General features: G+C 55.7%; 3 protein-coding genes across 13 annotated transcripts in view; 2 read left to right on the plus strand and 1 right to left on the minus strand.

Moving 5' to 3' along the window:
* Nucleotides 1-15,576, plus strand: ADCY4 (adenylate cyclase 4). Of its 3 annotated transcripts, none has more exons than XM_069595607.1 (26): nt 1-106; nt 401-607; nt 1,795-1,992; nt 2,097-2,258; nt 2,800-2,949; nt 3,384-3,532; nt 3,607-3,718; nt 4,440-4,567; nt 4,707-4,865; nt 5,120-5,252; nt 5,454-5,627; nt 8,096-8,139; nt 8,280-8,366; nt 8,554-8,623; nt 8,942-9,039; nt 9,707-9,791; nt 9,898-10,035; nt 10,982-11,092; nt 11,288-11,472; nt 11,652-11,736; nt 12,191-12,349; nt 13,274-13,420; nt 13,713-13,820; nt 13,940-14,054; nt 14,357-14,481; nt 14,564-15,576. In XM_069595607.1, exons 2-26 carry the CDS (start codon nt 449-451, stop codon nt 14,714-14,716), a joined length of 3,234 nt encoding a protein of 1,077 aa, XP_069451708.1. In that variant the 5' UTR covers nt 1-106; nt 401-448; the 3' UTR covers nt 14,717-15,576. The 3 variants fall into 3 exon arrangements, with proteins under 3 accessions (XP_069451708.1, XP_069451710.1, XP_069451709.1); XM_069595608.1 differs by having other exon boundaries at nt 28-106; nt 466-607; XM_069595609.1 differs by lacking the exon at nt 401-607 and having other exon boundaries at nt 22-106.
* LOC138443379 (leukotriene B4 receptor 1) lies at nt 15,079-25,938 on the minus strand. 9 transcript variants are annotated; one of them, XM_069595627.1, is made up of 4 exons: nt 25,665-25,931; nt 22,976-23,071; nt 22,535-22,621; nt 15,079-17,188 (listed from the first exon to the last, which is right to left on the minus strand). In XM_069595627.1, the coding sequence occupies exons 3-4, from the start codon at nt 22,599-22,601 to the stop codon at nt 16,380-16,382; spliced, it is 876 nt and encodes a 291-aa protein (XP_069451728.1). In that variant the 5' UTR covers nt 22,602-22,621; nt 22,976-23,071; nt 25,665-25,931; the 3' UTR covers nt 15,079-16,379. The 9 variants fall into 9 exon arrangements, with proteins under 9 accessions (XP_069451728.1, XP_069451726.1, XP_069451724.1 ...); XM_069595625.1 differs by having other exon boundaries at nt 15,079-17,444; nt 25,665-25,885; XM_069595623.1 differs by lacking the exon at nt 22,976-23,071 and having other exon boundaries at nt 15,079-17,444; nt 25,665-25,938.
* Nucleotides 24,962-27,007, plus strand: part of CIDEB (cell death inducing DFFA like effector b) — a 3,082-nt gene continuing 1,036 nt past the window's right edge. Inside the window, exons 1-3 of the mRNA XM_069595630.1 lie at nt 24,962-25,297; nt 25,668-25,812; nt 26,708-26,857. Of these exons, the coding sequence (XP_069451731.1) occupies nt 25,257-25,297; nt 25,668-25,812; nt 26,708-26,857 (336 nt within the window). The 5' untranslated portion in view covers nt 24,962-25,256. The remainder of the gene's footprint in view (nt 25,298-25,667; nt 25,813-26,707; nt 26,858-27,007) is intronic.

The following is a 27,007-nucleotide window of genomic DNA, read 5'->3' on the forward strand; positions in this document are numbered from 1 at the left end:
GAGGGAAGTGCCTGTTGCCCTGGGCTTAGAGCTACTAGCCTAGCAGCACGCTGACTCCATAACCTGCCCCAGAGTTACTTGGTTCAGCTGCAGCAGCATCGAGGCCGTGAGTTGGGGGGAAAGGGGAGGGCTGGGGCTCCTTTGCTTTAACCCTAAATCCTGTGCCCCTGGCTTTTGCCTGAGCACCTCTGCAGTCTGGGTTTGAGGGGCAACATCAAACGAGTGGGGAGTCCCCTCACCGCCAGCTGGAAGAAGGCTGGGAGGCCCAGAGAGTACCTGGAAGGAGACGGGATTGCCGTGAGCTTGGGAGGTCTGGGAGCTAGTGGCTTGGTCCTGGTGAGAAGGGCACAGTTGGGGCTGGTCGGGGCATCAGACAGTAACTCACCCTGGCCCTCCTCAGCCCCAGGGGTCCACCCCCAGGCGGTGTGGCACAGGGCCCTGCGAGACCATGGCCCGCCTCTTCAGTCCCCGGCAGCCCCCCAGCGAAGACCTCTTCTACGAGACCTACTACAGCCTGAGCCAGCAGTACCCACTGCTGCTGCTGCTGCTGCTGATCGTGCTCTTGGGGCTCCTGGCGCTGCTCCCTGTGGCCTGGGCAAGTGGCAGGGTGAGCAGGGGAGCGAAGGGGGGCTCTGGTGCAGGCGTCCTTGAGGACTGCGGGACAGGCACTGCCTCCAGGGCATTTTCAGGGTTGGGATTCGTGGGTCTTCTTTTCAATGTGTTTTCTTTGCTGGGACCTGGGAAACAAGTGCTAGACCTTGCTAGGAGCAGCAGCGACCCTGCACAAGTCACTGCCTCTCAGGGCACAGTCCTGGGTCTATGCAAGGAGACAGCTGGGCCCTCGATGCTTCTCATTTCACTGTGGGTCTGACCAGTCTTGCCAGCGCCTGTGATCTGCTGGTCCTAGGATTAATCCGACGCCAGGTTTTCCGATTTTCCAGGGGGGAAATTACACTGGGCCCCATGGGAATCTGTTTCCTGGTTTTCTTTCCCTCTTCGGGGGCTGTGCCGCAGTTGTACCCACAGACTCCCAGAAAGCACTTTCCATCCTGCTCTCATTTAGACTGAAGATAACCTATTTCCAGTTTCTTTTGTGGGGGAAAAGGGCTCTTCAATTCCATTTCTGGAAATATCCTGCTCCATGTTTTCTTTCCACATTTCGGAGGCAAGGTGGGAACCCCACTGGATGAGACCAATGGTCCTCCTCCAAGTCCAGGAAGAGGTGGGGACAAACGGTGGAGACTGGGAATGGGGTGGTGCTTCTACGCCTTGAGGAATGGGGAGATCCAGCTCCTAGGCAGGCAAAGGAGTTTCTCAGTGTCCCCGTGCTTTGGCAGGGTGGGGACAGGGCCTGAAACTCCAAGCCTCGAATTTCCCAAGCCAGTTGACCAAATTGGATACACTCATGCTAAGTCCCTCTGTGAGCTAGAATTTTTTACTTCCTTTGGGATTCCAGGGGTGGGGTAGGGATGGGAGGGGTGCTACAGTTCCTATCTGACAGGTGAAAAACCTGAGGCTCAGAAAGGTCCTAGATTCACAAGCGGCCAATATGAGGTTGGAGCAAGGTCTTCTGGGTCAGTTGCCCTGCAGTACACAAGTGAGATAGTGAGTTGAATCATAGGAGACTGCTGGCTCTGTTGATTAAAAACAGATTATTAGCATTTTCATGTATTTCAATCTAATGTGAAAGACAAGTGGAGGTGCTTTGCTCACTGCTGTCTGCTCCTCCTCTTCTTGGATAAGCTCCCCAAACCCCACATTGCCATCTTGCCTCATGTTTCCCCTCCCCACCAGGAGCTGGCCGCAGACCCAGCCTTCCTGACCACTGTGCTCTGCGCTCTGGGCGGCTTCTCACTGCTGCTGGTCCTGGCTTCCCGGGAGCAGCGACTGCAGCGCTGGACGCGTCCCCTGTCAGGCTTCGTGTGGGCAGCACTGCTCGCACTGGGCCACAGCTTCCTGTTCACTGGGGGCGTGGTGAGCGCCTGGGACCAGGTGAGGCAGGTGGGGCGGGGGAATGGGGATTCCTAGGCCTCAAGCATGCACCCAGGCTGGAGGAACAGCGTAAGCTTGCAACTTCCAGTGCCCCTCTGCCCTAGGTGTCCTTTTTCCTTTTTGTCATCTTCACTGTGTATGCCATGTTGCCCTTGGACATGAGGGACGCCATCACCGCGGGGGTCACCACCTCACTCTTGCACCTGCTGGTCCTTGGGCTGTATCTTGGGCCTCAGCCCGACTCTCGGCCGGCGCTGCTGCCACAGGTGAGCACACAGGAAGCACAGGCTTCGTCCTGGGCTGGCTCTGTTGGGCGCTGCTTGCTTTCTCTGGGGATTCACCAGCTGTTTTGTTGAGCTGACTCCTTGGCAGGGCTCAGGGTTCAAACACAGACCTGGTGGAGCTGGTCCACAGTGCCAGCTCGATGCCTGCAAACGCCAGAGGAGGGCTCTGGCCCCCAGGGAAGGGAGTTCGCCAGGGGACCAGGATGATGGGGACAGATGTGGATAACAGAACCTTCACAGAGAACGTAAAAATTAGAGCTTGAGTAGTTTCCTACTGCCGCGTGGGCGGGGATGGTGGAGAGGTATTCCGGCAGGTTTCTCGACCTAAGAGGCTATGTTGGTTCAGCAACCAAAGGTCTGGATGGGGTGATGGGATGAGGGAGAAGAGCCCCCTACAGACTCCACAATGCGGCACCCGTTGCCTCGAAATACTCTTGACTGTAGAGTCCTCCCTGTCATCTCGGTTAGCCCCCCCGCCACCACCCCAGGGTGCAGCGTCCCCTGAGACTGACGCTCCCCGCAGCTGGCTGCAAACGCGGTGCTGTTCCTGTGCGGGAACGCGGCCGGAGCCTATCACAAGGCGCTGATGGAGCGCGCGCTGCGCGCCACGTTCCGGGAGGCGCTTAGCTCCCTGCACTCGCGGAGGAGACTGGACACCGAGAAGAAGCATCAGGTCCTCCGGGCCAGGAGGCCCAGCGGGGCTGGGGCTCGGAGAGGGGAGTTGTTTGGGTCACACCGGGCTCCGGAGACTGAATGACTTTAGGCGGGTCACTTGACCTGTTTCCTCCTTTATAGCTATATAGCTATTGCCCACCTTGGAAGGCTGCTGTGAGGTTCCAAAAAACCTGAATCTTGTGAAAGCACTTCAGAGCCTTATGATATTAAACGAAGGGCTCTAATTCCTGTGTCGGTGCTGGAAGTTTAATCCCTAACATCGATCAGGGCAGAGCTGGAGCTGGGCTGTGGGCGGTGGGAAGGACCTGGACCATCGCTCTGGTGAACAGCTCTGGGGCTGGGGGAGTCTGTGGGCTCCTAGGGGTTTGAGGGTGGGGCTTCTGGCTTTAGGGAGTGGGGGTGAGGGTTGGTGCTCATAGTTGCCTCCCTCAGGAACACCTTCTCTTGTCCATCCTTCCTGCCTACCTGGCCCGAGAGATGAAGGAGGAGATCATGGCCCGACTGCAGGCTGGACAGGGGTCACGGCCAGAGAGCACCAACAACTTCCACAGCCTCTATGTCAAGAGGCACCAGGGAGTCAGGTATGAAGGATGGGCAGAGGGGAGGGAGTGTGGGCTGAGACCCCAGCCCCACTGATGCCCTCTGCCCTGCCCAGCGTGCTGTATGCTGACATCGTGGGCTTCACGCGACTGGCCAGTGAGTGCTCCCCTAAGGAGTTGGTGCTTATGCTCAACGAGCTCTTTGGCAAGTTCGACCAAATCGCCAAGGTCAGAGGGGGCTTCCTTCCCCACCTTCAAACTCCCCACCCTGGAGAGACCCTGCCAGGGAAAGTCCTGCCTTATAAGATCCCTGTCCCACTTCCAAGCTTATGGGGGCTCCCAGATACTCCATTGCCATAGGAAACTCTCTCAAACATTCCCAGGTATGGAACTGCTCACTGCACACCAGACTTGGAGGGATCTTTTCAACATCCTCACAGATGCCCTAACTACAACACTCCCGAACAGGCTCTGAGTCCCAGCACAGGTGTCTCTGGACACCACAACCAAATCTAGATGGATTTTTCTGATGCACTAATGTTAGGAGGCCCTTCCAAGGGAAATCTCTGCCCTCTGCATCCTCAGCTTAGCTACCTTCTTAGTCCCCAGGGATGCCCCCAAGAAATTTAATCTTGGGTATCCTCCAAAAAGAACCCCTCAATCCTGAGATGACTTTCATATGCTCAAATCTGGATACACCCTACATGTGCCAAAGCTGGAGAGATTCACAAACATCCCAACCCTTCAGATGATCTTCTGAGAAAGACACCCACATAGAAAACCTTAGCCAGCCCCATATCAAGTTGAGGGAGGCCCTAGATCTGATCTCGACACTCCCAACCTCAGAAGTTCTTCAGGGATACCACATTTGCTCCCACTTGTCCCAGCCCCTTCCTGCTTCCTCTGGCTGCTCACCAGGTGCCCCTGCCCCCTGCACACCCTTCCCTAGGAGCATGAATGCATGCGGATCAAGATCCTGGGAGACTGTTACTACTGTGTCTCTGGGCTGCCGCTCTCCCTGCCAGACCACGCCATCAATTGTGTGCGCATGGGGCTGGACATGTGCCGGGCCATCAGGTCAGCTGGGGTGGGCAGGACGGATGTGCGGAGGAGCAGGCAGGATGGTGGAAGTCCTCCTGGAAAGAGGGCGGGGTACAGTACAGCATGGGTAGGGCTGAAGTCAGCACTCAGATTGTTCTCTACACATCTTGCTCAGGAAACTTCGGGCAGCCACGGGCGTGGATATCAACATGCGTGTGGGCGTGCACTCAGGCAGCGTGCTCTGCGGGGTCATCGGGCTACAGAAATGGCAGTATGATGTCTGGTCCCATGACGTCACTCTAGCCAACCACATGGAGGCGAGTGGAGTGCCAGGGTGAGAGCTGGGGCTCCAGGAGGCTATAGCAAAAGACCCATCAGGCCTCCCACATGCCTGGGTTTCATAGTTCTTTAAAATGAGCATGTTCTCAAGTGGGTCTCAGGGAGATCCTAGGGATGGCGGGGGGGAGCTGGGAGACACCTCCTGTAGCACAGGCTCTTGCTGGAAGTCAGACCTCCAGGAATGAGCCTCGAAAGAAATGCGAGGTGTGGAATCCCTCCCTCCTGACTCCCCCTGCCCTCTTCTTCCAGACGAGTACATATCACAGGGGCCACGCTGGCCCTGCTGGCCGGGGCTTATGCTGTGGAGGATGCAGCCATGGAGCACCGGGACCCATACCTTCGGGAGCTAGGGGAGCCGACCTACCTGGTCATCGACCCCTGGGTGAGAACCCAGCCTGGACCCCGTGACCTGGCCCACCCCAACATCCACAGCCAATGAGCCTGATCTCGTCCATGCCAGAGATTGAACTCCTGGGTCCTGATGTATAAATCATGAGAGAGGGGACACAGCCTTAAAGGAGTGTGGGGAGAATGGGGAAGTCAAGTCAACGTGATCTTGACTCTCAGCCCTCATATGGCCCAGGCTGCAGAGGAGGACGAGAAGGGCACTGCAGGAGGGTTGCTGTCCTCTCTGGAGGGCCCCAAGATGCGTCCATCCCTGCTGATGACCCGCTACCTGGAGTCCTGGGGTGCAGCCAAGCCTTTCGCCCACCTGAGCCATGTAGAGAGCCCTGTGTCCACGTCTACCCCTCTCCCGGTATGTGCACCTCCTTCATGAGCCCAGCACTTAACGTCAACCCACCCCCGTGGCCCACTGCCAGCCTTTCCTGCCCCTCCACCAGTGAGTCGCCTGATGACATCCCAAGGTCCTGAACTGTCTGGTCACCCCAGTCACTGGTTCAGGACCTTTCTTGCCCTTCTTTCTAGAGAGAGGATGAAGATGAGTTCCCTCTGAGCTCAGTTCAGAGAAGACTCAAGACCTTATAGACACTGTGTCCATTGCTCCCCAGCCTCCATTCAGGAAGCCCCTTCCCCCGGAACCATACTCCCTCCTAACTCTGAGGCCAGTGCTGCACACCCGTTCCCACCAGGAAATGGGTCTGTTTAGCTCAGACCGCACGCTCTCTTTTTCAGTCCCTACTGGGACCAGGACAGTGGGGGCCAATCACTCGTTGCCCCCACTCTCCAGCACTTGTACACAGATAAGATGAAGTGAAAGTGAAAATCTCTCGTGACCTTGAAGAAGAAAGTAACCATGAGTGGGCAGTCGGGGAGAGGGCAGGGAGGCCGGCTCGCCCCTCGTCTGGGGAAAGCTAGGGCAGGATGTTACTAGCTGATCTATGCAAAGCACTTCGAAGTAATGAGTGATTCATCACCTGCTGGGAGAGCCTGCATCTCCCCCACAGGCTCTTGGTACTTGATGACAAGTGGCCTGAACCCCCTCATGCAGGGACCCAGGTCATGTCCCTAAAGGCTTGCCCTGGGATTTGATTCCTCAGCCTGTTCTCCTCCATTGTACCCCATCTTCCCCAAAACTGTTCAGCATTCCTAGCCACTTGTCCACAGATCTTCCCAGAATCTTCTCAGCCAGGTAAACCTGCTTGGATTTATGGGACAACTCCAGAGTACCCTTTCTGTGTCCCATCCCCCCTCCTCTCCCATCCAACAGGAAAGCAGGCCAGAGATCAGTGAGCACTGGGGTGCGGGGAGGGGTGGAGGGCCTTGGCAGCAGTGGCTCAGTGGCTGAGTGCCTCAGCGTGGGGAAGGAGAGAGGTCAGAATGCTATGCTGGCAGGGTGGAGAGGAAGGAAGGACCCAAGACCCAGTGACTAGTGCAGGATGAGGCCGCCCGGTGTGGGTAGGGGAGAAAGGGGCTTGCCCAGGGGCTGTAGGACAGTGTTGAGTGCAGTCCTCATCCATCATGGTGGGGATGCCTCCTCAGAACCCTGCCAGACCTCGCTAAATCCTTCACTGTCATGCAGGCTAATAAGTGTCAGGGCAGAGTGGGAACCCCTTGTTCTAAGGTATCTTTCAATGTGGGACCACACCAGCCCAGAAACTCCCTTCTCAGTCCCTGACGTTCCAGGGTCTCATTTAAATGTTAGGGATCCTGGGAATCACACTTGGATTATTATTAAACAATGTGGAACCACGGGGTGACTGGGCAGTGTTTGTGTGGTGGCTACCATCCATCCATATTTATCCCTTCTACAGCCTTTCAGTACCTACTGTGTGGCATGCACTAGGGTAGTTCTTGAAAAGACAGAAATGAATGAGATAGTTCCCTGCCTTTAAATAATTTATAGCCATAGGGGAGGGCAGGAGGTAGTTTGATAAAAGTTAGACTCAGGTGTAGATGTATAGGTGGTTCCATGCCTGAAACATACCTCTCAATCACTCTGTCTCTCCCTCTCTGCTCCTCTCACGTACACAGGGTTTTGGTTTGTGGGCCAAACCCACAGGGTGGCCCCCCTGTGACCTGTTTTCTTCACGTGAGCCAGGGGAGTGGGGAAGGATGGTCACCCTACATCTTGCCCTAGGTAGTGGCTGTGGCACTTCACTTCCTTCCTTGGCGCTCATCCTCAGTTGCATGCTCCTTCTCACATCTCTGCACGCATTGCATATTCCTTTTGGTGCAGAAGAGAATGACTCCAACCAGGTTTCTCTTCCTCTTCCCCCTTCTTCTCCACTTTTGGTTCTCTCCCCTACCACCTCCCAGCTCAGCCTGATCATCATGAAAAGGCAGAGGAGATTCAAAGTGTTCTGCATTGCCATTCCAGTTTCAACCAACAGGGATTTTTTTGGCATGGGGTGACGGGCAAGTCACTGCCTTTGGGATCTGTTGCAGCCCTTAGGGAAGATGAGACACAAGAAATCACAGCCATCAAGCCTAAAGAAGATCCAGGGTTGCCTCTTAAGTGATAGAAACTATGAGGAAATCAGAGGGCATAGGATTCTTGGAGTCTGAAAGGTCAGAAAGAAGCTTAAAGAAATAAATGTGGTTTGTGGGCAGGTGGAATTTGGTAAAGAGGGAAATGGAGATAGAAATGGTGATGTGTATATAGAGAGATAGAGATAAAGATAGAATGGGAGAGAGAGAGAGGTGGGTCAGATGCTCAAGTCAAGGCCCGTGCAAATTTGAAATGCCTCGCTGCAGAGAGGCTCCACCATGGTGGGGGATGCTCACCATCCTTCATCTTCCTCCATCCCTGTGTTCTCCTTGCAGGAGAAGGCCCTGTCTTCCTTCAGCCCCCAGTGGAGCCTGGACCGGTGAGGTGGCCTGAGCAAATTTGAGTGGGGTTGTCCCTGTGACCCACCTCCATCCTTCCTGGGGGGCTGCATTGCCCTCCTGCTTTGCCCAGATGCTTTTGAGGGTCTTCCTGGTGACAGGCTGGGCTCTCACTGTACAGGAGCCGTACCATGCGGGCACTTGACGAGGAACTAGACACTGGGGATGCCAAGTTCTTCCAGGTCATCGAACAGCTCAATTCTCAGAAGTACGGAGATCTGAAGAGGGCTGGGAGGGCTGGAGGCCGGGGCTCGGGTAGTAGAGGAAGGACAGTGCTTCCTCTGCCCAGAAAGGAAGGGAAAACCTTCCCGGCTCTAGCCTTTCCACTCACCTGACCATACCTCCCCTCCCTGCCCCTTCCTCTTCTGGGCCCACTGCCCCCTACCTCCCATCAGACAGTGGAAACAGTCAAAGGACTTCAATCCACTGACACTGTACTTCAGAGAGAAGGAGATGGAGAAAGAGGTAGGCTGGGGAGATGGCGCCAGAGGGTTTCCCAACCTCAGTTTCTCTGCCTTGGGGAGGCACAGGCCCTGTGGTCCCACCTCCCTTTCCCAGTTCTGGTCAGTTTGTGACCTTGGAGGGGTGAAGGGCTCGTACTAGTCCTTTGAATTACTGGGTGGTGATGAGAGGAAGGAGGACAGCTCCTTGGAGAACCGGTAGGGGCTTCCTGGGTCAGAACTGGAGGGTAGGACAGTGAGGCTGGGGGCCACTTCTTGCTTGGGATTGACACCTTCAAGGTGATGGGCAGCACTGGTGCCGACCCCACCCCAACCCTTGCAGTATCGGCTCTCTGCACTCCCCGCCTTCAAATACTATGCAGCCTGCACCTTCCTGGTTTTTCTCTCCAACTTCATTATCCAGATGCTGGTGACAAACAGGTGAGAGACCCCTAGAAAAAGAAAGCCCTGATTCTCCAAAAGAGATCCCCTGGCTCTTCCAGACCCCTAACCCACACTTTCTTCCCTTACTCACTTCCCCTCGGCTCAGGGCACTGAACCACAGAGGAAATGGAAACACTTGTTCTGGGGAACCAGTAATGTAGCCCTCATCTCACTGTCTTCCACCCTGTGCAGTTTCTGCATACCCCCCGAGCATTTTCACGTGCCTATCTCCCTGTTCTAACAACAGTCCCATGAGATTTGGATTTCTTTTGTTTCCACTAAGAAATCCAAATCTCACAGCAAATGAGCTTAGAGAGTAGGTCCTCACTCCTAGTTCGCTGCTAGGAAGGGTGAGGACTCATTCAGAACTCAGCCAGGTGAAAGAACTTTGGCCCAAAAGCCCAGAGACCAGTCTGATGCAGCCTCGGCCACTCTCATGAGCCCCCGTCCCTTCAGAAATTGTCCCTGTGTTATCCCAGTACTGTCCACGACCCTGCAGCTTTCCCAGGTCAGCAGTATGTAATGTCTTTCATCTTCAGCAGCAGCCAGTTCAGATCCCCAGGACCACTTTTCCCTGTGTCTCCCACCCAGACTGCAGGATGTCTTCCCAGCGCACAGAAAGCCTCTTCTGGCTCCTCAAGGCCTCATTCTTGTCTCTCTGTAGGCCTCCAGCTCTGACCATCACCTATAGCATCACCTTCCTCCTCTTCTTCCTCCTCCTCTTCGTCTGCTTCTCAGAGCACCTGATGGTGAGGTGGGCTTAGGGGCAGAGTGGTGAGCTGGGGCCCTGACCACGACCTGGCCCCTCGTGGGTGCTCCGGCTGCAGGGCTAAGACTCCCGTGCTCCTTCCACAGAAGTGTGTCTTGAAAGGCCCCAAGATGCTGCACTGGCTACCCACCCTGTCTGTCCTGGTGGCCACACGGCCAGGACTGCGAGTGGCTCTGGGCACTGCTACCATCCTGCTCGTCTTCGTCATGGCCATTACCAGTCTGGTGAGAGAGAAGGGGCCCTATGCATCCCCATCAGGCCAAGCTGGACCTTCCAGAGGCTGAAAGAGGACCCTTGGATTTGGGAGAACAGCTGGACTAAGGCCAGGGGATACTGGAAACGTTCCTGCTGCTGCTGCTAAGTCGCTTCAGTCGTGTCCGACTCTGTGCGACCCCACAGACGGCAGCCCACCAGGCTCCCCCACAAGTATAAATGAAAATTACAGTCATGCACAGCCTATCACCTGGGCATAATCATCATTAATAACACTTTGGTGGACATCCTTCCTATCGTTTTTTCTATGTAGGCAGCTTTTCCTTACTTACCTCTAAAATGAAAGTAGTATTAGTCGCTCAGTTGTATCTGACTCTCTGTGACCCCATGGACTATAGCCTGCTAGGCTCCTCTATCCAGGCAAGAATACTGAAGTGGGTTGCCATTCCCTTCTCTAGGGGATCTTCCCAACCCAGGGATTGAACCTGGGTCTCCCAAATTGCAGGCAATTTCTTTACTGTCTGAGCCGCCGGGGAAGCCTTGCCTTACACAATTATGATTTTGAAAGCTGAGTTTGGCAGGTTGTTTAGAACTTAGAATCATTCCTAGAATTCTATCCCTGAAAAACACTTTAGGAATCATCCCCTAACCAAGTTACAAAAGCAGAAGCTGAGGCCCAGAGAGATTACACGGTTGGCAAAAGATCACACAGTGATCTTGGATCATGGCTCTTTTGATCCATGACAGACTAGTGCTCATGACACCCACTCCCCCAATCCCTGCTCACTCCCAGCGAGGACCCCAGCACCGAGACTCCCTCACCAACCAGGGAGGACAGCAGGGTCCGCCATTTTGGCAGAGTCTGGCCCTGACTCACCCCGGGTCAGCTGATACCCAGCTAAAGTCACCATCGTGGCCAAGCAGCTACCTGCCGCCTCAGTTCCTTGTCTCCCACAGGTCTTCTTACCAGCAGCATCAGCCTGCCCTTTTCAGGCTCCCAATGTATCCTCCATGGCTTCCAACCTCTCCTGGGAGATCCCTGGGTCCCTGCCTCTCATCAGCGTGCCCGTGAGTGTCCCCCACAGCCCTGACTGTCCCTCCCCTACTCCATCCTGCGGACAGGGGCAGACACAAGTCCCACTCAGTATGAGTTTGTGTGGCTGTCACTTCTGCCCTCCCTTGATGGGACGGGAGCCCTGGGGTGTCCCCTGCCCCTGCCCGCGGGACAGGCCCCACCTCCTGACTGCCCTGCCTGGCCCTCAGTACTCCATGCATTGCTGCGTGTTGGGGTTCCTCTCCTGCTCCCTCTTCCTGCACATGAGCTTTGAACTGAAGCTGCTGCTGCTTCTGCTGTGGCTGACGGCCTCCTGCTCCATCTTCCTGCACTCCCACGCCTGGTTGTCCGACTGCCTCATCGCCCGCCTCTACCTGGGCACCTTGGACTCCAGGTGCGCACAGCCGCTGCACAGATGGGCCCAGGCTGGGATGGGACAGAGCAGAACTGTCCGCATCTCTCTGCCTGAACCACCCACAGGGCAAAGAGAGAGGGAGGCAGAGGGCTGTATGGGTCCCGGTGCGGGAAGTGATGGGGAGGCCATGGGACAACCCTGATCTGTGGCCTCCTCAGGCCAGGGGTGCTGAAGGAGCCCAAACTGATGGGAGCAGCCTCCTTCTTCATCTTCTTCTTCACCCTCCTAGTCCTGGCTCGGCAGGTAAGTCTCCCAGCTCACCACTCCAGGGCCTCCCTAGGAAGGGTGAGGCGGGGTCCCCATATATGTAACTAAGTCCCTCTCACCCTTTCCCTTAATCTCACATTTCCAGGGGTGAACCCAAATGGTCTGTCCATTGGCAGCTTCTAAGTGAAATTTCCTGCTCCCTTTCTTCTTCTTTGCTCCCCAAGGGGTGTGCCCCTAAATCCTCCCCTCCGCCCCTCCCTCCCACACCAATCTAGGAAAATCATGTTTAAGAAAAAAATCTTCTGCCCCCACTGCCCTCCCTCATTTGAATCTAGATTCGAGGCGGTCTCCCTGGGCAGAGTTGCACCTTAAGCTTTTCTCTAAACTGGGGGTATAGTGTGTTTTAAGCATCATGGAGTGAGGGGTGAATGCTCAGAAGCCGGGCCCCCCTGTACTGTATCTCCCCACGGCCCCCTGTGACCCTCCACAGAATGAATATTACTGCCGCCTGGACTTTCTGTGGAAGAAGAAGCTGAGGCAAGAGCAGGAGGAGACGGAGACGATGGAGAACCTGACTCGGCTGCTCTTGGAGAACGTGCTCCCTGCCCACGTGGCCCCCCAGTTTATTGGTCAGAATCGGCGCAATGAGGTGACTCCCCAGCCCCAACTCCTCAGCCCCAGAGGATGGAAGCCTTGGCTTGGCCCATCTTGTCTGCGCTCCTGCCTGATGGGCTGGGCGGCCGCCCAAGCCCCCACGCCTGTCAGGGGCCTCCGTCTTTACAAGTCCTTAGGCTCTCTTTGGTGAGCACAGTCTCTGCCTCCCAAGGTCTTCCTGGGAAGGAGTGTCCTCTCCGACGGCTGCTCCCTACCCTTCAAAAGCCTCGTGGAGTGTCAATGGGAACTGTGTGAAGGACACAGTCCTCCCATCTCTCTACTCCTTCACTGTCCAGTTCGGTAGCCATTAGCCCCAGTGTGGCCATTAATTAAAATAGAAGATTCAGTTCCTCCGTCACGCTGGTCCCCATTTCAAGTGTTCCGCCGCTGCTTTGGCTTGTGGCCACCGTATGTAACAGTGCAGCCAACAGAACATCTCCATCACCGCAGAAACTTCTGCTGGATGCTGCTGCTCTAGACTCTTCTTTTCCCTACTATTGCTATTTTTTTTTTTTTTAGTTTGAATAGCAAAATTTATTTCTCAGAGTTCTGGAGGCTATTACTGCTTCATTTTATCTTCCAAAGTGTAGCTATCTTTGTAAGCTGACTTAACACTTTTCAGCAATAAGATATAAAGATAATTCCCATGGATATGATCCCAGTTCCAAAAGAGACTCCCTTCACGCTGCTGTGAGGTGATCTTGACTCCGAACCTCTCTCTTTCCTGGAATCACAGTGACACCCAATCTTTAACTCCTGAGTCACATCCCTGGAGTAAGCTGACCCTACCCCTCTCCTTCCTTCCTGATCTTTCTTAAACTGAGGGGGAGGAGTGTGGACACAGGGAGGAGGACCCATACAGACCCAGAGGGGGGAAGAATGTGGCATGACCCCTCACCCTGGCCCCCTGCCCTCCCAGGACCTCTACCACCAGTCCTATGAGTGTGTGTGTGTCCTCTTCGCCTCGGTCCCAGACTTTAAGGAGTTCTACTCTGAGTCCAGCATCAACCATGAGGGGCTAGAGTGTCTGCGGCTGCTCAATGAGATAATCGCTGATTTTGATGAGGTGACAGCTCCAAGGATCACCCCCAGACCCTATGTCCTAGATTCTAGAATTTCCCACCAGTCCCTCCTTCCATTTCACTCTCCTGGCCAGGAGGACCATCCTCCCCTCCCCAGCCGCCCTGCTCCTCCTCTGATCCCCCAGCTCTGCCTTCCCCAGCAACTCTGCTCACTGCCGACTCTCGCCCTCCCACCACCCCTGACCCCACAACTGGTCCTTTAGCTTCCAAAAGCCTGGGGCTGGGCTTCTGGGTGAGAGCCAGAGAGACTGGGGACACAGCCTCCTTTCTGTACAGCTGCTCTCCAAGCCCAAGTTCAGTGGGGTGGAGAAGATCAAAACCATCTGCAGCACCTACATGGCAGCTACTGGCTTGAACGCCGCCTCGGGACAGGATGCACAGCAGGTGCCGCATCTCCCTTCCTTACCTACTGACCCTCTTCTGGGCTCTCCTTGGTGGGCCCATAAGTGGGCCTTATCCCTGTGCCTTCATTGACCCGTCCTGGTGGGCTGGCCCTTTGCCAGGATGCTGAGCAGAGCTGCAGCCACCTTGGCACCATGGTAGAGTTTGCTGTGGCCCTTGGGTCTAAGCTGGATGTCATCAACAAGCACTCATTCAACAACTTCCGCCTGCGTGTAGGTGAGGACCCTCCCTTCCTGGGGCAGTTTGGGACCTCCTTCTCAGCTTCCCAAGCTCTCCTCCCCCAAGTCCTTTGTTAGCTGCTCCCCAGCTCATCCCGGAAAACCCCTGCAAGATTCACCCCTTGGGATGGAGCATGGAGCTAGGAGGCCCATCCACTTCCTTCCCTAAGCAGCGCTCCTCTGGCCCGTCCTTTCCTCCAAGGCCCCCAGCCCCTTCAGTCTAGTTCCCTGAGCATTCTTCCTCCCTCTCCTTCTTCAAAATTCCCCCTCAGGGCCCCTCTTTACCACACTTCTTGCCAGGGTTAAATCACGGACCTGTAGTGGCTGGAGTGATTGGGGCCCAGAAACCACAATATGATATCTGGGGCAACACGGTGAACGTGGCCAGCCGCATGGAGAGCACAGGCGTCCTGGGCAAGATTCAGGTGAGGGAGCCACTCAGAAGCGTGGGGACAGGGGGACAGTGTTAAGGACACCCCGCATTCCTTCACGCCTTTCCAATCGCAGGTAACAGAAGAGACAGCCTGGGCCCTGCAGTCCTTAGGCTACACCTGCTACAGCCGGGGCATCATCAAGGTCAAAGGCAAAGGGCAGCTCTGCACCTACTTCTTGAACACAGATTTGACACGAACTGGACCTCCCTCAGCCACCCTAGGCTGAGAACCCAACCCTGTCCTCTCCATCTGTAAGATCCTCAGTAAAGAGACTCTGGTATGTCTGGGTTAGAATTGATGTCAGAAGCTGCTAGTTTAGCTGAGGAGCATCTTCTCCTTGCCTCTCGGTAGGACTGCTTCTTCCCAGGCCACACTGAATGTGTGTGTGCAAGTGTGCGCATGAGTGTGTTAAAAAGGAGTGATTTTTTTCTCACAAGCTCAGCAAAAGGATTGCCTCTGCCTCTCTGCCTGCATGTCAACCTGATTCCAGTATTGGGCACCCTTGGAAGTATGAAGAATTTTATCCACGTGACTCAAAACAAAGACTTGTCCTCTCCTGCTTCCCACCCACAGATACTGGAAAGAGTCTCCAGGAAAATGTCATTTGATTTTTATTTACACAACAAACACTAAATAAGCACCTGTTATGTGCTCGCTATGTAGCATGGGTGGGAGGCCTGGGGTATAATCTGTTAGGTCCCTCCTCATTTCCGCTGCTGTTCTCAAGCTGACCCACCATGCTTTCTAGCAAGGACATGTATACAGTTGGGGGGTCTCCAATTCTCAGGTCTCTCAGATTTTCCATTGCTTCCTTTTGCCTCCTGCCCAGATGCTGATATTACATAGGTCCTAAAGCATCCATGGCTCATTCCTGCTCACGTTTTGGGTTCCATGAGAGGTATCTTGATGTGCAGATGTTACACGAAGATTTTTGACTTTTCTCATAGTTGTCTTTCTCTTTTTATGCAAGAGATTCAAAAAAGCAAACTGCCACTACCATCTTCTTAAAATGCTGTCAGAACAGAGCCAGTCCAAGGCTCTCCAAGACAACAGTCTTCCCAAGTAAAGAATGACCCAACCCTCTCACTTTTGCAAATCTTCATTTCCTAAGGGTGATCACATCACAGAGGGCCTTCAGCTCCAGCCTGTGCCACAGCGTTTTACGGGCTGGCAAGATGCTGATGTGCAGAGTTCTAAGGAATAAGATCTGATGACTTGGCTCGCTGGTGAGACTGCCTCGGAAGAGAGAGGAAAAAGAGGCCATCCCCTAAGATATCTCCCATTGACAGGACAAAGAGTACTGGCAGGAGGTTGGAGTCCTGCTAACAAAGATCCCCACCCCAGCCTTCTGGGCAGACACCTCTTAGCAGGTCTAAAGGTTCTTCCTGTGCTGAGTCAGGGAGTCTGGAGTGATGGGCACACCTGGGTGGTCTTCTTTGGCCAGCTCCTTCAGGGGTCTGCAGACCTGTGTTGTTCCAAGTATGATCTGCAGATTACCTTCCTCAGAATCAGGGTGGGAAGGTCTGATTTCTCTGTCTCTGTGTCCCAAAACTGAAAAGCACAGGAAACTAAAGGATGTGCCACTCTGCTATTGAGGAGCAACCAGGAGCACCCCAGTCCGCCATCATGAACACATCACACACACCCGGGTTGACCCAGTTTCAGACTTCAGTTTTAATTGTAAAGCTGCCTGTGGGGACCCGGTTCCCATTCAGCCCTGAGTTGTGCCCCTCCCCGCCTTCCGCTCCACTCTCCCACCAGCGTTCTCTTCCTGGCGGAAGGAGAGGGCTGGTCAAAAATTGGGTCAGGCCAGCGGGGAGGGCATTCCCCCTGGAGGAAAGCTACCGTCCTTGCACTGCGGCCACCCAGCAGGCCTAGTTGAGTTTGCTTCACTCGAGAGGGTTGGTGGAGGCAGTGAGGCTCTCGGCGGGGTCAGGCTCGGGAGAGGCGGGGATGCCCCTTACCGTCTGGGCCAAGGTGCCCCCGCGACGGCTGCTGGACGCCTCGGAGCCGGTGCCCTCCAACAGCTTGGCGATGAAGCCCACTCCGGCCGAGCGCAACAGGCCGCCCCCGGCGCACGCGTACAGCAGGGGGTTCACGCTGCTGCTCAGGAAGGCCAGCGTGATGAGCACGCGGCGGGCCAGGAGCAGCCGCTTACCCACCGGTCCGGAACCCAGGGCCTTGCCCGCTGCCGCGCGGAACCCCTCGACCAGGTTCACCATGTGGTAGGGCAGCCAAAAGGCGGCGAAGGCCAGGATGATGAGCGCCACCAGGCGGCCGGTGCGGCGGCTGCGGCGGAAGCGCCGGGCCCGCAACCTGCGCCCAATGTCGCAGTAGCTGGCCACCACGACCAGGAAGGGCAGAAGGAAGCCGGTGATCACCTCGAAGAACAGATGGAAGGCCCGATGTCTTTCGCTGGGGTACTTCGGGAAGCAGGTCAGGCTCCTATTGTTCGATTCCAAGTGCACCGTGCGGTACAAGACGACGGGAGTGGCCAGCAGAACAGACACCACCCAGATGCCGGCCAGCACCCGCCAGGCGACTGCCTTGGTGCGCAGCTTCTGGGACACAAAGGGGAGGGCCACTGCCAGGGAGCGGTCCAGACTCATGGTCATGATAAGTAGGACGCTGGCATACATGCTGACTCCACAGACATAGTGGAACAGGCGGCAGCAGGACAATCCAAAAGTCCAGGTGCCTTGGGCCACAGAGTGGAGGAAAAAGGGGGCAGTGAGCAACACGGCCAAGTCGGCCAGAGCCAAGTGCAGCACCATCAGGGCAGTGACAGAGCGCTTCTGCAGCTTTGCCAGGATGCTCCACACCACAAAGCTGTTGCCAGGAAGCCCTACAGCCAGTGCCACTGACAGTACGATGATGACCAGCAGAGAGATGAAACTGACTCCTGATGAGGAGGCCGCTGCAGGGGATGTGGTGTTCATGGCTATAGCAAGGACCTGGAGAGTGAGGGCGACACGCGCATGAAGGAAGGGTCTCCTGACACTCCGGACACACCTAGTCTGGGCACTCGCATCCGTCTCCAATGGTCAGCACCATCAGATGCTGCTCACCAGGGAATACTACCCTCATCACCACCCACTGACCTGTCTTAAGGGGATCTGGCTGAGTAGAAAGATTAATTTCCGAACTGGGCCACAGAGCCCCTTCCTACCCATAGACCCAATTGCAAGATATACGGCAACAGCAGAAGCAGTATTTCCAGACCCGTCAGCCTCCATCCCTCAGGAGACCCTAAAACCCAGAACCAAAGTGGAGGCTTTTCTTAACAATGCTGCACCTCTCAAAAGGCTAGCTCCTTTCCCCGACCACCACTCCACCCCTGCCAGACCCTCAGCCCACTCAAGTGCCACTGCCCTCTTCCAATCACCTACCTACTCACCCCAGAGGTGCCCAGGGTCCAACAAGAATAACAGGGATGGGGAAGATTTCGTGGACACGAGACAAGACCAAGTCCTCTGAAGTTCCTTTACCACTGGTCAGCCTTCTTTGGAAGTCCTTTGGACCTTACAGCTGTGCTCCCTCCCCCCACCTCCCCTACTCCCAGGGTACTTACTTAAGGCTTTGCTGGGCACTGGTTGGAAGCTGGTGCCAACCCCAGGGTGAGAGCAGAATGGTGTAGCCTATCCCGAGATCTGTGCCGGTGCCAGGGGCCTGGCCTGGGGTCTGGGTGCTATCAGTTAAGTCAGCTAGAGAGGAAGTACCACAGAGCAGGGGAGGGAAGATGCATCTTCCTGAGGGTGGGGCGGAAACTCCTACCCGCTCCCTTCACTAGGTGGGGTGGAATAGTCTTTGTGTTCCAGAGTCCAGTGGGGAGGAGGACTCCTCAGGGGTGGGGCCAGAAGAGAAGCGCCCTAAAGGGGTAGTGAGAGAGGAAAGAGGAGGGAGGGGTGGGTAGGCTGAAGTGTGGCCTCAGATGCAGGTCTAGACTGAAGAATCGAACAGAATGATGAATTGTGTCATGCAGGAGGAGGGAAGGAAGCCAGAGAGGGGAAATGGACTCAGACTGAGAGGTCAGAATGTTGAGTATCTTTATATCTTCTGTGAACGATGTAGATTTTCAGATTAATAGGAAATGTGGGCTGGGGCTGTGGCTCAGTTCTGGGTTCAGGTCAGGTGACGTCATGACTTAAAGAGGACAGCACTCTGCCTTTGGCTTGGTTTCAAGCCGTGACTGGGATTTGGTGGAGAGGACCCCCTTCTAGCACCCTCCATCCCTCCCCTCATTTAAAAGAACTAGTTCCATTCTAGGTCCATCTCCCTTTTCTTTCGTAGAAGCCAAATGGTCTCTCTAGTATCACTGCTACTGCTATTGCTAAGTCGCTTCAGTCATGTCCGACTCTGTGCGACCCCATAGACGGCAACCCACCAGGCTCCCCTGTTCCTGGGATTCTCCAGGCAAGAACACTGGAGTGGGTTGCCATTTCCTTCTCCAGTGCATGAAAGTGAAAAGTGAAAGTGAAGTCGCTCAGTCGTGTCCGACTCTTAGCGACCGCATGGCCTGCAGCCTACCAGGCTCCACCGTCCATGGGATTTTCCAGGCAAGAGTACTGGAGTGGGGTGCCATTGCAGAGAGTGACAATTTCTTCCCCTTCCTGCACCACTTGCCTTGCACTTGCCAGTGTGGCTATGCTGCCACATGAACTGACTTAAGATGTGGGCGCTGGGCAAGTAAGTCAGTACCATCTCTTTCCTACCTTCCCACAGCTGACTTCTGTCCCACCTTAAACACAGAGGGAAAGCAGAGATGAGCACAAGAAGCAGGTGTGAGAGAGGGGGAAAACCAGGAATGTGGAAAGCGAAACATCCCCCGAAAGGACCACTCTTCCCCCTCCCTGGAAAGAGGGCACGCTCCTCTTCTTGACTCTCCTGCAGAAGCTAGGAACCAAGAAGTCTAATCTTCAACCCAATCACTAGCTGCCTTGCTTCCCTTCCAACTCCACTTCTTGGAAAATATGCATAATGGTGGTAATGGGTAAGAGTGGAATGGTGGTCATTGAGGTCGCTTAACCTTTGTAGTGGCCCTAGCTTTCCTGCTTTGATAAAAGCCAGAGCAGGACTTCCCTGTGGTTAAGAATCTGCCTGCCAGAGGACATGGATTCAATCCCTGCTCCAGGAAGATTCCACATGCCAAGGGGCAACTAAGCCTGTGTGCCACGATTCCTGAACCCGAGCTCTAGAGCCTTTGAGCCACAACGAGAGAAGCCCGCGCAGTGAGAAACTCACACACCACAACTAGAGTAGCCCCCACTCACCATGACTTGAGAAAGCCCGTGCACAGCTACGAAGACCCAGCACAGCAAAAAATAAGTAAATTAAATTTTTTTAAGAAATAAAAAAAGAGACGAGCCACAGCAGAGTTGACCCAGCAGCTATCAGCTAGAGGATATGATGAAAAGAAATGGGCTGAAACCACAGCAGGAACTGGAGGCAGAGTTGAGGAAGAGCTTTCTGACCACAGACGGCCTGTGGGATGGGGAATGTGTAACAGAAGTTAGGAAGCCCCTGCTCTGGTGCGCGAGGACAGGAAGAAAGCCATGAAGTCAGTGTTTGGGGATAGAAGCTTCTGGCTCAGAGCTCTGGGGTCACACAGAGGCCCCTTCTGCAGGAACTACGTTGTCTTTGCCTCCTCTTCCACATTGCTCCCCACCTCCATCTCTATGATCTTTCTCCCTTTGCCCCAGACTAGATGCTCTAACCATACTTTCTGCCCCACCCCCAAGTCCAGAGCTCTGTCCAACCCCAGTTTTGGTGGCCCTGGCCTGACCCTGAGGACTGGATTTCCTCTGACTTGACTTCTGCCTGGGTGGTGTGAACAGTCACAAAAGCAGAACCTAGGGTGATGGTCAGTGGGACCACTCAGGTAATCAAGCATCTAAGTTTGTGGGGGGCTGGGACAAGAGACTTGCAGTGCTAAAACTGAGAAAGCCCTAAGCAAATGGAGATGAGCTGGTTACCCTAGTGACCACACGTGCGTGCACATGGACATCCCCTAAAAAGTACCCCATCCTACATTCCCAAACTCAAAATTGTCAGGATCCAGAACAGTTTTGAGACCTAGAGAGATTCCAAAAGATGGGAACCGAGAAGTACTGGGGGAGGTGAGGAACAGCTAGCAGTCTTGGGAGAAGCCAAGACTTGGCAGAGAGGAAAAAGAGAGAAAGGAGAAGTGGCATCTCCCTGAAAAATTCTTTTTGTCTTCCAGATATCCGCACCGTTCCTCATACCCCTCAACTCCAACCCCCAGAAGCCTCCTGGGTGAATGAGTGTCTGCTCCTGAGCTCCTTTTTTGAGTCCGGTTACCTTTTCAGGGAGAGTTACATTCAGAGAAGGTAAGTCTCCGACTTCAAGGTCCCTCCCTCACTGTTCCAACCACAAGACAGACAAGATAACTTTCCTTTCAAACCCTACAGACTGACTTTCCCTTCCCAGGGCCAGTTTCACACCCACTTAGCTCTAACAGACCTGGAGAATAGATCTTATCACCATCCCTCTGCCAATCACTCACACCTTTCCTTCCTCTTTCTCCTTTTATTTCCAGAGCGATTCTATGGGTTGGCTTGGGGGAACCAGGCCACCTGGGCTGGGGAGGACAGGTTAAGATGCCACCGAGGGCTTGCATGGCCCAGCCTTGGCCTGACCCAGCAGTGAGCCAGGTGAACACGGTGTAGTTCCACTCAAGTAGGATGAACCACTGGAGGGAGCACTCTTAAGCCATTCTGTAATGGATTTCACACAGTTTCACAGTGTCTTTCACAACAGCTATTGGCAACAAGTTAGCAGCTCTGGCACACGGGCACAAGCCAGCCTGCAGGTACATGATATTCTTTAACACGGGCCATCACCACTCCCAGTCCTGGGAGGAACCTGGACCTGCCCCAGATGTATAATAATTCTGCCCAGAGAGATCTCAGCGCTGGCGGGAGAAGGATCCCCAAACCATCCAGAGTGGTTCCCTGAGTTCCAAGGGGGCGCTGGAAGGGAACAGGGAAGAGCAGGCCTGGTGGTAGGGTTTGACGTCAAGGGTCCCAACCCTGACTATCCTTCTGTGCTCCGCCCCCAGGGTCTCCATTGCCGCCGCCCCGCCCCACCACTTTGAGCCGAGGGGTAGCTCGGAGCTCCAAGGTCCCGTCCCTAGAGCGGCCGCCCCCTCGGGCTTCTCCGGAGCCCTCAAAGAGCCGCAGGAGGAAGCGGGGACCCGCCCGGGGCAGGAGATCCCCGGCGGTGAAGAGGTAGAGCACCGGGTTGACGCTGGAGCTGAAGAAGGCCAGAGCCGTGGTTCCGGCTCGCGCCGCCTGGCCCGCCCCGCCAAGCCTGGCGAAGGCCCCTTCGGGCGGAGCCAGCGCGGCGAGCGCCTGCAGCACGTTGACGGCATGGTAGGGGGCCCAGAGCAGGCCGAAGGCCAGCACGATGGCGCCCACCAGCCGGCCCACCCGCGTCACGCGCCGCCCGGCGCCCCAGCGGACGCCCCGCAGCCGCGCCAGCGTCACGCCGTAGCAACCGAGCACCAGCCCGAAGGGCAGCACGAAGGCGGTCAGGGTCTCCAGGCTCAGGTGGGCGGCGGCGTGGGCGGCCGACGGGTGGCACAGCTGGCACACACGGTCCGCCCCGAGGTGACGGTAGACGGCCGCCGGGGTGGCGAGCACCAGGGCGGCCAGCCAGACGGCCAGCAGCAGGCGGCGGGCCAGGGCCGGGCTGCGTAGCCGGGGCGCCAGGAAGGGGCGCGTGACGGCGAGGCAGCGCTGCAGGCTGAGCAGCCCGGTGAGCAGCACGCTGGCGTACATGCTGAGCGCGCACACGTAGTACACGGCCTTGCAGCCCGCCTGGCCCAGGGGCCAGGCCTGCCGGGTCAGGAAGGCCACGAAGAGCGGCGTGAGCAGCAGCACCGCGCCGTCGGCCAGCGCCAGGTGCAGCACGAGCGTGGCCGCCAGGGGGCGCCCTCGCGCGGACCGCCAGCCGGCCAGGCTCCACACCACAAAGCCATTGCCCGGCAGCCCCAGCAGCGCCGCCAGCAGCAGGAAGGCCGTACCCGTGGCCCGCGAGGTCTTCCAGCTCAGCAGCGTCTCGTTTCCCGGAGGACGGTAGCAGACCGACATTCCTCTGTCCTTCCGGGAGGCTGGAAAGAGTTGTGGGGCGCATTCAGGTGGGGCAGAAGCCCACGTTCCGCCTGATGGCCAGTGAGAAGGGACTGAGCATCCCTTACTCCTCTGCAGCCTGCCTCTGTTCTGTCTGGGGGTCTCTGTCTCTTCCCCCGCAGGACCCCAGCCCCAGCTCAAACACTACTTCTTGGAACCCATATCCCCTGCTGTCAGGCCACCTCCCCAGTCCTGACTTCCAGGCTGTCCCTGCCTCCACCTCCACCCTTCTCACCTAGCCTCTCCTTCTTGGTCCAGCCCCATTCCCTATATGTATATACCGCAGGGCAAAAGTGAGTGGAGGGGAGTAAGGTCTAGTGGGCAGATCTACTTACCCAGCTGGGCGGGACCAGGGTTGGGGGCTCTCCAGGGGCCTGGGGAAGCCCAAAGGCAAAGCGGCAGTGGGCAAGTTGTCTAAGTCTGTCCTGTGCCTGTCAGGTTGGCAGAGGGTGAGGCAGAAACAGGGAGGGACAAGGTGGGGCTCCTCTTGGGCCTTTCCAGGAGCCCTCCCTCACCCTGCTGCTTCCCATCACTAACTCGTCCAGGCATGTGAGAGCCCGCCTCCCCAAGAAACAGGATAGGCTGAGGGGGTGCAGATGAGGTTCCCTGGGTGTGTGGGTGAGTAGGGACCCTGCCGGATCCTGGCCCTGGGTCCTGCCTCTGCACTCATTTCCCCCCTGCAACACACACACACCCCCAGTTCTCAGCCCTCCCACCCTGCAGCTCTTACACTGTCAGGCGTCCCTTGCCAGCTCTCAGCAGAGAAGGCAACCCAACTCCTCATTCCCATAGCTGCTGTATCTTTGCCTGTTTTCGGACTCCTGACACTTAAGCCCCTCTTCCTCAGCTTCCTACCTACCCCCTCTCACCTCCTGCCTTGGGCCCTACTCGTCACTCCAGCCTCACGGCTCTCAGAGGGCTATCAGTGACAACTTTCAGTGTAAAGCATGGGGCTAAGTGCCCGGGGGGAGTGGGAGATGCACAGAGGTGTGACGGGCTTATAGGCTGCGTGCAGAGTTGTGACACACACCCATGAAGAGGCCACACTGCTGGGCTGCACCGGGATATGAGGTGAGGAAAAAGGAGAGGCTGCGGTGAGAGACACACTGGAAGGAAACCGTCTCTGGGTGGTGAGGTCAGGCAAAACTTAGGAATGAAATTTGGCAGATTGATAACAGTGAGGGAAGAAGGAAAAAGGCTTCTGCCTGTTAACAGCCAGAAAGGGGCTCCTTGGGAGCCAGGACACCAGTATTAGTTTGGTTTCCCTCCCAGCAGAGCCTGAGTCAAGGGTGTGGATTCAGGTAATCCTGTCTCTAGGCGGTCAGCTCGGGAAGCCAGAGTGAGAGCAAGGGAAGGGGAAGAGGGGAGCCAGTAAGAGTGTGTTATTGCGTTCCTTCAGTGGGCTCCAGGAACCTCTGAGCTCACGGAATACCTTCCCGAAAGACGGAAGGCAGATGTTTATGTCCAGCTCACCTTCCCCATTGTTTGAGGGTTGTCCTAGAGGCTATAATGCCCTGACGCACACTTGCAGCCTGTCCTGTACAGCTTCAGACAAGCCTCCTGGACAGTGTTTGTGTGATGTGTTCACTGACAGTGAGAGTCTGAGCTTCCACACAACTGTTATCACAACCACAGCTGAAGTGAGAGATGGGACACGGGATACCTAAAGTCCATTAAAGGAGGCATTTTCTCTGCCCCCAACCATGACTGTGCGTCCTGTCGCTCAGTCATGTGTGACTCTTTTCGACCCCATGGACTAGTCCACCAGGCTCCTCTGTCCATAGGGACCTCCTCCAGGGGATCTTCCTGACCCAGGGACTGGACCCACATCTGTCTCCTGCATTGGTAGGCGGGTTCTTTACCATTAGCGCCACCTGGGAAGCCCCCATCCATGACTCCTTCATGCTATTTATTGGCCAGTGGGAGGGAAAAGTGAGTGACTAATCCACTGTGACTGAAGCAGGCAGTTCTAGAGACGGAAGTCAGAGAAATGTTAAGCCAGCCCCTCCCCTGGACCACGGAAGGAAGAGCAGGGAAGCAGGAAGGCCAAGGTCCCAGACAAGATCCTGATGATCCTAGATCCATGGGTTACACCCCGTGGGTGCATACTGCCTCCTATCCTGTTTTCTCCAAGCCCTGCAGATCCTCAGCACAGCCTCCCTTTTCCTAAAACTGCAGTAAATGTTTTTTTCAGTAGGTGGCAGCACATACAAAGCAAAGCACATAACGCAGCTTTGCACAGATTGGGAGCTAGAAATTCCCTCCATATAAAGAAAAACACCAGAGATTACATTCCAATTACATAGTTCCTGTTTACTCTCACATCACACACTGCCACCAGAGACACTCTCACAAAACCTCCATGGCTTTTGCCTGCCATCTGGGGACACAGTCCTTCCACCACCACGCCACGCCCCCACCCCCACCTTGGACTTTCCCCTGTGTACTGGCCAGGCAGAGGGGGCCAGAGTCCAGGCTTGACTCATCCCCCTACTCACTGGGGCTGAGATCCCAGCTCTGTAACAGAAAACACCACCACTTCAGCTCCAGCCCAGCAGAGAAGCACCCAGCCTAGGACTCCAGGGAGAGGCTCCTCTCAGGGTCCCTCCCTCCACCATGGAGTACCTCTCTAACCTGGACCCCAGCGGCCTGCTCAGGTGACTCCTAACCCCCCACTCCACTCTCCAGCTCTGGGTATATGGGCAGAGCCACAACACTCCATTCAGCCTCTAGCTTCCTAGACTCTCCAATTTGTGCCCCTCCCCCTCCCTGCCACCACTTTTCACAGTGGGCTTGTCTAGACTCTGCCCCACACCCAGTCCCCCGTTCTCCCCATTCCCCCGCCAGCCCCCCACGTCCTCCATCCCTGCTCGGTAGTCTTTTCCTCTCCCTGGGCTACTCTAATCTGCAAACCTAGAGCCTCTCTCCCAACTCTCCTAACGCTGCAGCTACCCCACCCATGCCCATCACCCCCAGTGCACTCAGCAGGCCTCTCACCCCTTCTTGACCCTCCTTCCCACCTACCAGGTCAGTATCCAACATGAGCGCCGATTTGGGCCGAAAGGTCTGGACCTCGGCTCCACCACCCCAGCGACCTTTCCGAGTCTGTGATCACAAGCGGACCACCCGGAAAGGCCTGACAGCCGCTACCCGTCAGGAACTGCTAGACAAGGCGAGTGAGTCAAGTCCCTGGGTGCCAAGAGTAGGGGCAGCCAAGGGGCTAGTCAAGAGAGAGAGTTTGGAATGATGAGCAGAAAGAGCTGTGGTTATTACATGGCTGCCCCTCCCTCTGAGGGCTGAAAGCAGGGAGGTCAGCCCGATGGCTTCTACTGCATTTGAGGCGATTTATTTTTTTTTCTAAGGAGCAAGCTTCTCTTTGGGGGTGGGGGAGGAGTGTATAGGGTTGGAGCAATACATTTCAGAACTCCAATGTATGGAACGGCAGTGTCTGACAGATCAAATTCAAATCCTGATTCTGCCGCTTCCTACTGTCAAACCTTGGGTAGGTATTCAGCCCATCAAAACTTCAGTTTCTTCATTTGTAAAAAGGAAACGATACAGCTGCCTCCTTGGGCTGTGGAAAGGTATAGCAGATAAGGTATGAAAGTGCTACAACAGATACTTGACCCTTGTGAAGACTCAAAAAGGTGAAAAGTCACCATTACTGCAAACAGCTCTGGAGAACTGTGAGGGTTGGGGAGAGTGAGCTGGGGTGCTGGAGATGAGACCCCATCATGGCAGGCCTTGTCAGCATAATACCTTAACCCCAGAGAACTTGGCTAGCTTTTCAGTTCCAAACCGGCAGGTGTGGCTTGGAAGCTGGGAGAGGTGACAGTGCCTGGCAGGAGCAAAACAGGACAAATGGGAAAACAACGGGCCCTAATGAGGGTTTCCCAACAACCAAACAACACTGTGAGCTGGAGCCTTCTGCAGGGACGCCAGAGAGCCGCGGAGAGCTGGGGTCAGCACCCAGCACCCAGGGCCCACCGCTGGGTGCTGGGTGCTGGGCAGAGACAGGGCACAGGATAAGCTCTGCCCCTCCCCTGCTGCTTCTTGCCACTGGGCAGGCTCTGGAGGCCCTGGCGCTGAGTGGAGCACTCACACTGGTGCTGGAGGAAGACGGGACCACCGTGGAGAGCGAGGACTTCTTCCAGCTGTTGGAGGATGACACGTGCCTGATGGTGCTGGAGCTGGGACAGCGCTGGAGCCCCCGCAGGGTGAGAGGCCCATACTGGGGCTGCAGTAGACCACTGATCCCTTCTGTCTCTCCCAAGCCTCTTGTCTTGCCTAGCCCTGATCTTGAGGGCAGAGGCAATGAGAGAGGTGAGGAGTTGTCAGACTCCTCATAGAGGACAAACAATCCAGGC

Source organism: Ovis canadensis, chromosome 7, assembly GCF_042477335.2.
Source record: "Ovis canadensis isolate MfBH-ARS-UI-01 breed Bighorn chromosome 7, ARS-UI_OviCan_v2, whole genome shotgun sequence".
Taxonomy (NCBI): Eukaryota; Metazoa; Chordata; class Mammalia; order Artiodactyla; family Bovidae; genus Ovis; species Ovis canadensis.

Bases quoted from the DNA above. Each gene is read 5' to 3' on its own strand.
- ADCY4 (XM_069595607.1), top strand. From the start codon at position 449: ATGGCCCGCCTCTTCAGTCCCCGGCAGCCCCCCAGCGAAGACCTCTTC. The intron at 3,533-3,606 runs GTATGAAGGATG...TGCCCTGCCCAG, and splicing joins AAGAGGCACCAGGGAGTCAG to CGTGCTGTATGCTGACATCG. The intron at 9,040-9,706 runs GTGAGAGACCCC...GTCTCTCTGTAG, and splicing joins CAGATGCTGGTGACAAACAG to GCCTCCAGCTCTGACCATCA.